This window comes from Prunus mume, linkage group LG2 (assembly GCF_029339155.1).
Source record: "Prunus mume cultivar Tortuosa linkage group LG2, ASM2933915v1, whole genome shotgun sequence".
In the NCBI taxonomy this organism is placed as follows: Eukaryota; Viridiplantae; Streptophyta; class Magnoliopsida; order Rosales; family Rosaceae; genus Prunus; species Prunus mume.
The window spans coordinates 24,165,031-24,175,056 of record NC_142699.1 but is presented as its reverse complement, the minus strand read 5'-3'; the positions used below and the strand labels follow the sequence as shown (position 1 = coordinate 24,175,056).

At 37.3% G+C, this 10,026-nt stretch overlaps 2 protein-coding genes across 2 annotated transcripts; both read right to left on the bottom strand.

Moving 5' to 3' along the window:
• Nucleotides 1–5,025: 5,025 nt before the first annotated feature.
• Nucleotides 5,026–7,535, bottom strand: LOC103322102 (Gap junction beta-4 protein). The gene is made up of 4 exons (XM_008223983.2): nucleotides 6,771–7,535; nucleotides 6,246–6,486; nucleotides 5,667–5,784; nucleotides 5,026–5,565 (listed from the first exon to the last, which is right to left on the bottom strand). The coding sequence occupies exons 1-4, from the start codon at nucleotides 7,391–7,393 to the stop codon at nucleotides 5,474–5,476; spliced, it is 1,074 nt and encodes a 357-aa protein (XP_008222205.2). The 5' UTR covers nucleotides 7,394–7,535; the 3' UTR covers nucleotides 5,026–5,473.
• Nucleotides 7,536–8,831: 1,296 nt separating this feature from the next.
• LOC103322136 (heavy metal-associated isoprenylated plant protein 8-like) lies at nucleotides 8,832–9,901 on the bottom strand. Its single transcript, XM_089044468.1, has 5 exons — nucleotides 9,893–9,901; nucleotides 9,637–9,790; nucleotides 9,364–9,542; nucleotides 9,179–9,272; nucleotides 8,832–9,103 (listed from the first exon to the last, which is right to left on the bottom strand). Exons 1-5 carry the CDS (start codon nucleotides 9,899–9,901, stop codon nucleotides 8,832–8,834), a joined length of 708 nt encoding a protein of 235 aa, XP_088900594.1.
• Between the last annotated feature and the right edge of the window lie 125 nt (nucleotides 9,902–10,026).

Genomic DNA, 10,026 nt, shown 5'->3' with positions numbered 1-10,026 from the left:
AAGGCTACTGAGGTAAATTAAATATATCAACCATGAGAGAGCAGCTTCCAAGTGTTAGCTTGTATTAATTCATTCTAATTTCTAATGCTTTCAAATATTTGGCATTTGATTGTTGACCCATCAGCTGTCATGCATATGCTAATTTACAACCTAATTCAGCTTTCCAAGACCACATATAGCAAGTATATACCTGATAGATGCGCCTTTTTCATCTTTTCGGAACAAAAGTATGTGTTCAATGTATATACATTCTGCTTTTACTAAACGGACGGTTTTAACAGAAGTGGAGTCCATGTATTTGGAGGTGAACATGAAGCTTGACAGAAGGACATAAAAAAGCTTTGGTTTTGTCTACAAGTATATTTATGCAGCAAATTAACGCGGGTCTTAATTGTTGAGATTTTCTATTTAAACTCAGTACTTCTCTTTGTTCACCCCAATACTTAAATCATTAAGCTATAAGTTTTATTATTATGTAAAAAGACAAAAAATGTCATCCAACTTAATAATTAACTCTAGTACACTTATACACCCCACACACCTCACCACTCTTCATATTAAGTTTTAAAAATCTCCTTCCAACTTCCTGTTTACAAACTCTCTCTCTCTCTCTCTCTCTCTCTCTCTCTCAACAATACTCAAGTGTTAGAATTCCAGTTACAGTTCTTGGAGAGAGGTAAAGCTGTTCTATTTCTCTAGAAAGTATTAAATTTCTAATTTGGGGTTTCATTTGTTTGTGTTTTTTTTTGCTGAGAACAAAGAAAATTGTGGGGTTTAAATAGAAAATCTATTTTAGTTCTTTTTTTTTTCAATTTTTTTTTCTTCAGTTTGGGGTGTATTTAAGGGTAGTTTGGGAAGATAGTGAGGTTTTCTTAGAAATTGTGAAAATTTTAATTAAAAGTTGGGGTAAACTTAGAACATGGGGTGAACTAAGAGAAGTGTGGGGTTTAAATAGAAAATCTCTTCTCTTCTTCCATATATCAAGTTGGAAGAATAACATGTGATCAAATTTCATTCAAACAAAAACAATCTTCATTTTAGGGAGCTGATTTTCCCACTCTTCTTTTGTTTATTTATATTCCCTTTGTTGAAAATTATACATTCTCACTCATCTTTTGTTCACTTACACTCATTTTTTTTGTTATAGTAAAAAGTATTTAAAAAAAACAAAAGGGAATGTAAGTGGAAAAATCAGCACCCTTGTTGTTTGTGTAAATTTCTCATGGGAGAATATTCGCGGATGATTCTTCTCTCTCGTACGTTCCCCTGCTAGATTCCCTGCAAGACAAATGGCGGTCAATGGAGAACCACTGGTGTGGTGGTGACAAGGGGTCCTCCGATGCTTAAGTTAGTAATATGATCTCGGAAGATGCATATAATATTGAAAGGATGGAGATATTTCTCTACAGGGGAGATATGTGGCTTGGGAGCCGAGTAGTTAAGAGAGGTGGAGGCAACTAGGCTCTGATACCATCTGATGCAAGAGCATAAGAGTGGATCAAGATAGATATTTACCATTTAATTAGTTATTTCTTGATATATTGTTATTTTCTTATTTAGGTAGTTTTAGGATATCTTTTATTATTTATGTGTGATTTTATAATTAATTAGTTTACTTTTGGACCAAGCAGTCTTGGTGCCCAAGTCTTGTAAAGCTTATAAATAAGGCTATTGTAATAGTTGTAAATTTTTTGAATATTGATGATTAATGAAATAGTTTATTTGTGGCATGGATTTGCTACGATATATGTGAGTTTGCACTAGCCCTAGATTTCGGTGCTCGTATATGTGGTTGGTGACCTGTGTCCTGATTCCGATCCCCATCAATTGATATCAGAGCTATGGTTTAAGATCTGCTTTATCGGGGAGGTTTTTGGATGGAGGGTCGTATTGACAACTACAACGACATGGAGGAAATTAGGAGGATGCTGCAACTTACGGGCGTCGCTCGCATCAGCTCGAACCCGGATAGGTAAGAGTTGACGGGAGAGATGCGTGAACCTATCTGAACCGAGTAGCTCATCGACACTCTAAGCCGTGGGAGTCTCGACGGGAGTGAGGATAGCCCTTTTCATTAGTGAGTCAAGTGAAGAGGGGCACGGTTATTCTCATTGTGTCTTTGAAGGTATAAATAGATTTGGTAATTTTGGTGCATCTTGTTATTCATCAAAGTTATTAAATTTGGATTTGCCTCCAATATTTGATCCTTGCAACTGTGAAAATTGCAATGAAAATTGTTTGGGTATTCAAAGCAATTTTGATAAGCAATTTATTGATCAAAACAATGAAGAGATGAGAATTGAGAAAACTTTCGAAGATATTATTGATTTTTTGGGCATTAATATTTTCACTTGGAAGGTTGCCAAAACTTTGGTTGATTTTGTCAATCGGTTGAAGATTCTAGAGAGAAACATTTGCATTGTTAGAGGGAGTAAGAAGAAGCCAAGAATAACGAAATATTCCAAATATCTTTTTATTTGGAAAGGAAGGTTTCAATTGGATGCTAAAAGATCCAGAATTAATATGAAGCAATTGAAGATTCTAGATTTTCCTCAATCAAAGGCTTGAATTCGAGGACGAATTCTTTCCAACTAGGGGAGTCTGATGCAAGAGCATAAGAGTGGATCAAGATAGATATTTATCATTTAATTAGTTATTTCTTGATATATTGTTATTTTCTTATTTAGGTAGTTTTAGGATATCTTTTATTATTTATGTGTGATTTTATAATTAATTAGTTTACTTTTGGACCAAGCAGTCTTGGTGCCCAAGTCTTGTAAAGCTTATAAATAAGGCTATTGTAATAGTTGTAAAATTTTTGAATATTGATGATTAATGAAATAGTTTATTTGTGGCATGGATTTGCTACGATATATGTGACTTTGCACTAGCCCTAGATTTCGGTGCTCGTGTATGTGGTTGGTGACCTGTGTCCTGATTCCGATCCCCATCAATTGTGGAGAGAAATAGAGAGAGAGAGAGAGAGAGAGAGAGAGAGAGAGAGAGAGAGTAAATTTAGGGATTTTTCAGAGTTACCTTATTTGTGTCCTCCATTTAGCTTAAATAGATTTTCCTTTCTTATAACATTCATTTTCCAATTAAGGAGGGAATAATTGAGAATTATTCCTCTCATGATTAATTGAGTTGAGGGAAGTTATGGAAGGAAATAAATAGATTGAGTGAATTTATGGAATTTATTCCCTCAACCCAAATAGGTAACCCCCATATTGAATATATTATTAAATCATAATATTGATTTCATTAATTCATTCTTAGGGTTTGCTTCTTTTCCACGTGGTGCCTCCTGATTGGTCGTCGGATTTATTTGCTCCCATAAATGCCCCTAGCTTCTGCATGTCACTCATGAGGCATGTAGGAGATGTGAAATACTCACTAGGCTTTTTAATTCTCAATTGCATCATCATTTAATAGTAGCCGAAGTACACATCCATGAGAGATCAATCCTTGACAATGGAAAGTTGTATTTTGGGCATGCCTTGTTGAGGTTCGTGTAATCTACGCATACTCTCCATTTGCCTTGGTCATTCTTTGTCACCAGAACAATGTTGGCCAGCCATTCAAAGTAGGAGACTTCTTCAATGAAGCTGGAAGCTAAGATCTTGTCAATCTCGACTTCAATAATTGCAACTCACTCAGAAGCGAAGTTGCGTCTCTTTTAGCTCTGGCTTGCTAGCTGCGTTGACATGTATTCTGTGGCAGTAATCTGTGGATTGATGCCATGTATGTTAGATGGCGACCATGCGAACACATCCTTATTGTTCTGGAGGAAGGTGGTGATCTCTACTTTTTCTTCTTTGCTAAGGTGCGAGCTGATCCACGCTTTTCTTTTTGGCTTGTCAAGATCAAGATCTATAAGTTCGACATCTTCTTCAAGCCTCCATCCTTCTTCAGGAGAAGTCTCCGGGTGAACTTGCTCATCTCGATCCTGGTTCTTTAATTGTTATTGAGGAACAATTGTTTCTTTTTCCTTATGGTTTGCTAGACTTATAGGAATGAACTCTATCCTTTATCGGTTGCTTTTTCCCTGGTCTGCTCGGCTTAACCCCTTATTGAATATATTATTAAATCAGAATATTAATTTAAATAATATATTGTTAAGGTTTGCTTCTTTTTCACATGGCGCCTCTTAATTGATTGTCGAATTTATTTGATTCCACACTTGTTTTATTGCAGATACATCATAGATTAATGAAAAAATAGAAAACAATATTCTTGTTTAATTACTTATTTGATAAGGAATATTATGTTTAGTTTAATTACTTATTTGATAAGGATTGCAATTACTTTTTGCTGCCTAAAATAATTTTGAATTGATATTCACCAAACCGAACCAAAAACTTCAGATGTGGCAAAAGCAAATTGAAACAATATTTAACGTCTTTCTGGTATTGCATCATCATCTCTTTAATGAAAAGAGACTTGGGAACTGAGAGCTCCGTCTTTTTCATGTCATTATGTCACACAACAATCATGTGGAACACATTTGCTTTAGAGATTAACATGTCTTTAAACGTGGGCTTATTGGAACTTCGGGTCCCTCAAGGCTCGAGAAATCTACATGAGGCAGAATATGAGTTTGCATGGACCAGCTTGGGTACTGCATAAAGACCAGTTGCATGAACCCGCAAGTGATTACGGGTCACTTGCATCAACGATCAACGGTCCACAATCGCTCACTCAAACACAGATCAATTGTGTTGACCACTTGCATCAACGATCAATAGTCCACATTAACTCAATCAAACACGGATCACTTGCATTAACGATAAACAGTCCACTTTCACTCACTCAAACACGGATCACTTGCATTAACGGTTCACAATCACTCACTCAATGGCTGAACTGATTGTTGGGATAGAAATTTGAAACCCAACAGGTTGGATGTGAAGGTCTATTGAGTCTGGTAGAATCACACTAATAATAAACTATTGAGTATGGAAGAGAGAACAAAAGTAGAACTTTAAAACGCATAATGATCTCGTCACATATAAGACCAGCAGGAAGAGAGAACAAATGGGAGTCAATTCTTTCATTCAAATGATAAAAGCCAGCTTAAGATACAACAGAAAGGCACCATTTCAGCTTGGACGAAATAGCGCCTAGCAGTATATGCACCCTCCAAAAAACTCAACTACAACAACAATAACAAAAGCTGGTAAAACCACTGCGAATACTACTAAGGGTAGCTCAAGTGCAGGAACACGAAGCCTGCGAATACTACTATTGGGTAGCTCAAGTGCCACGAAGCCTGCTAGTTGGAGTCAGATAACCGATTCTAGCTAACAAAAAATGAATGCTATGCAATCAAATTCTCCTTGTGGTGATGATCCAGAGAAGAATCAGGAGACTTAGATTGCATGCCAAGCACTAAGGGAACGAATAAATAGAACAACTACTTCTACTCAATCTCTCTAAAGCCACAAAACTGCTGGACATGATGCCCTCCCTTTCATCAGAGTACCACAGCAACCTTCTCCTGGGAAATTAATGACAGAGGATGGGCAATGAGGGGTTCATAGTGATCAGCTCCGGCACCACACCAACCTGTTTGAGAAAATGTTCAGAAATGTAGGCCCAGCTAGCTAATGAAGAAGCTAATCAACTACATGGCATGTATTTTCAGAGGGCAGATTGTTTTTTCTTACCTGTTCCTTTCATGAAAAGAAAGAAAGGAGGTTCACAAATTTGACTCCTGGGTCGATGTGGAAGGAAGAAAACACAATTTTCTTCATCAACCATTGCATCCGATCCATGTGCCTGAACCTGTAATTGATGAATTTCAGACAAGAATGATTCATAATCCAGTGCATCTCACAAACTTCAAAATTGCAAAAATAATATATACCAATATCCCAACAAAGCAAACGGCAGATTTATCAAATGCACATAGGTCAAGTTTAAGCAGCGGACTAATACTTGCATTGAGAATTAGTGTATCATTTCTCCTCATAGAATTGTAGAAAAACAACATTAAAACCAAAAGATCCTCTATTGCAAATCAACAAGCTCTTTAAAGATCAACTCAGCCTTCTCAAACGTTAAGTGCAATAAACCTTGATGCACTTCTAAACTTTAGTAACTCACAGAAAATTTGAATACTGATTGCATTCACACTTGTAAACTTTACTGATAAAATTAGTTATCAAAATCTTCAACCAAGACTCTTTCTGAAGAAATTGAGTGAACAAGCAATAACATCCACACCAACCAAAACTTCCCCTTACCACATATATCTCTCGCTTAAACTCTGTGGCAAGACACTCTATTGCGATATCATCTCCAAAAGCAGCGGCATGACCTTCTCTGTTTTCATCAATGGATAATAAACCTTCCTCTGTGTAATGCAATGTGATGATATCATATTCATCATGGGTAGAACCAGAGGTCGACATGTATTTGGCCCAACTTGCTCCATCATTCACTGGGATACATCTTTCTTTGTAAATAGACTCTGCTGCCAGCTCTCTACATTCAAAAGAAAATGAAAAGACAAAACAATAATAAGGCAATCGAATCAAACAAAGTAGTTTTTCCTTGGCCTGAAAAGAAACATACAAGAAATGAAAATATTCAGATCTGAAAAGAAATATATATATTTTTTAATTATTCCAAATAAATTGTATTGGTCACATTTCAAGAAAGAAAATTTAACCCTAATAAAAACGATTTTTTTCTTTTATTATCACATTTCACCTGTAAAACTTTAGATTTCAAAGACATGAACAAGAGCAGATCTGAATAAATATTACCTCTGCATGCCGAGCTGAAGAAGCTCATCGATGGCAGAATCAAGACTCACGCGCTCGTCTTTCTTGGCCAACAACTTGACCTCCTGAATCACATGTATCCCCCACCCAGCCCTCAGATCAGGCGCGTACATATGCCGAATCGCGTCGTCTATCACGCGCTTCTCCTCCCCGACCGCAGATCCGTAGTCCTCCGTGAACCTCCGGACAGTCCGCCTCCTCAACTCCCGCGCGTCCACCTCACGCGCCGCCCTCATCGCCTTCTGGGACGCCGTGAACAGGCAATTCCCGTCCGACGACACCTCGCCCCCGTGCGACAGTCTGAAGACCATCGACTTCTGTGGCATTAACGAGTCCGAGTCGGACTCGGACGAGTCTTGATCCTCTGGGTGCTTCCACAGCACGCCCTTCGTGTGCAGCCTCTGGAGGTGCCGTCTCTGCTGCTCCTCGAGGCCCACCACGCTGTCCCATGCGACGTCGGCCGTCGACTGGTCAACGAGATCTACGGCGGAGATTGCGTCCTCGTCCAGTGGCGACGCCTTGGGTGGGTCCCTCCAGGGAACCGTCGGCGAGGAGCTTTGAAATGTCTCGGCAACCGTAGTCGAATCGCATAGTAGTTTCCCCATTTCCCAACCTTTTCCTCTTCTTTTGAAAAATCTTCTATCTTTTTTATTTATTTTATTTATTTTTGTATTTCTTGTTACTCTTTCTCTTCTTCTTCAACGGAAGTTGCAGAAGAGAGAGAGAAAAGAAAGAGAGAGAAAGAAAACACAGGGTTAACGGATAGATTTATGAAGAGCGGGACAATTCGGACACGTGGTGGATAGGGAATAACTGACGCGTTTAGAAAATATTATATGGAAAATATTCCCCCACTAGAGACGTTGGTGTTTGTTGGCATATGATATGCTGCTTCTCAGCTGCCCCGAAATTCGAATGTTAATGGGTTGGTGCACTCGTGCTCCAACCAATAATTATTTGACAACTCAGCCTATTATGTTAGTGGGACCCAACACCAGTGTTGACTTCGATCGTAACGGTTAGAAAATGACGTGGCAGTGTCTGATTGGCAGAGTAGTTGTATAAAATGTGCGTTATATTACAGAGGAATTAGACCCAGTTTTTTGAATGGTGTGGATTTTACAAGGGTAGTTATTGGGTTGTTTTGTTTGGCGGGGTTATTGTAGAATTTCTGTTGCTTGCCTTTTGAGCGGGATCAAAACTTGAGGCTGGTAGTTGGCGCAGGAATGGTAAATAAATCGGACCAAAAAAAAATTGTAATCTATTCAATCAATTATGGTATCAAATTTCAAATTTTTACCATTTTCTCAAGAACATTTCAGGTAAAATTATTGTAATTTTCAATTACAAACTTACCAAAAATTGAAATAACAAAATTATTGTCTAAGTTTTCTTCTTAAATTTTTTAAAATAAGCGATGGTATATTATTATTGAGCAAACAAAAGTACAAATTCCAAAAGCTAAAAAGAATATAAAAATCATAAATAGAAAATAAATCACAACAAACTCCTAAAGAGTTTATGAAAATCATTAGTCTAAAACAAAACTAAGAAACAAGACCACGACTCCACATTTTTTGGGCAACCCGAAGAAAATCATGGGGCCATATCGGCTAAACTCATAGTCCCGCATTAGCTAAACTCGAATCCAACACAACCAGACATCTTCCCCTTTTTAGAGCTCCAAACTATGTTGAAGGGTGGCAAAACTTATAACAATTTGAGTTCACAAAGCTATATATGATCATGACAAATAAGTTGACTATTAGCAGGACGGTTTTATGGTTGGCTCTTTCCTTTTGTTTTGCTGATAAAGTTTCAGTTGGCTCAATGCCATTGCTATGTAAATGATTGGCTTCATATTCATATGACTCTTGCTATAGAGCTTAATAAGTAAGTGCTTATTTGGAACTAAAAAGCAAAAGCGCATAACAGTTTCCATTTATTTGTAGCCAGCCACCACAGCCAATATATGGTGCAATTTAACTCTTGATTTTATTCTCTCTTGCTATTCTATCAGAATTATGATGTCTTGAAAAGCTTTTACGTTATGGTACAGGCAAAAGGGTTTTCGTCGCTAAATGTCTGGTTGGGGTAAATATGCTGAGATGAGTATTGAGGAGGATATTGAAATATATTTTCCCTTTCTGGGTCTTTCTTATTGTTGTTGCCCTGTTTTTGTCCTTGTTCTTGCTTCACAATCTCAGCATGCTTCCCTAATTTCTTTTTGATGTATTCTATCAGCTTTGGTGGATCAACCACTCCCCTCACTGTCACCCTTGAGCTCTCCATATTTGCTTCAACACTTAAAACACCTAAAATTGCAGCAAATCCCCAACAACAACAACAAAAATTCAAGATTAAAATCCCCACATTAAAGAGATTTTTACCTTTCATTTTCTCCAAGTATTTCTTAATATCATTTGCACAGCCTTCACAATGCATCAACATTGTCAACACCACAACCTTCACCTGAGGCTGAGCCTGCATGTATATTTACAATACCAACAATAAGTAGACTAGAAAAACTCATGATTTATTTTATTCTTCAAGACTAAAAATAACAGGGACATACCTCTTCTTTCTTTTGGGGCTCTTTTTTCTCTTTGTTTTCAGGCTTTGGTTTTGGAGAGATAAGTTCAGCATTGCTGCTATACTTCTTCTGCAGTCTCTCCAAAACCTTCAATGGATTGGCCTTTTTCCCCTTCACAACCACTCTCTGATTCGCATAATCAACCGTAACATCTTCGATGCCTAATATTCATTTCAATGAAAAGAAAAAACCAAAATTATATATGTGCATGTGAAAATTTAAATACTTGCACAACCCAAAATTAATTATGTTTACCTTCAACCCCTTTCAAGCATTTAGAAACCTTGCTTTTGCATCCTTCACAATGCATAAGTACTCTCAACACAATCTCTTTGCTGGACTGACTGTTTTTCTCATCTTGTTGATTTGTCTCTGCGTTTTGGTTATTGTTCTCCTGTTTATCTTGTCTCTAATAACCAAAACAAATATTATGCAAAAATTTCAACACATTTACAATAAAACTTACAAGAACCAAAACTCAAATTACAAGCAAAGCATAAGTTCATCAAACCTTCCCCATTTGACAATCTCCTGTGTTACATCGAAGGGGATGAAGATGTTAGATACAAATAAGACTCTCCCTGCCATGCCATTGCCATGTATATGATATTTATGGGTATTTAATTATGCACCTTTGCTTTTGAG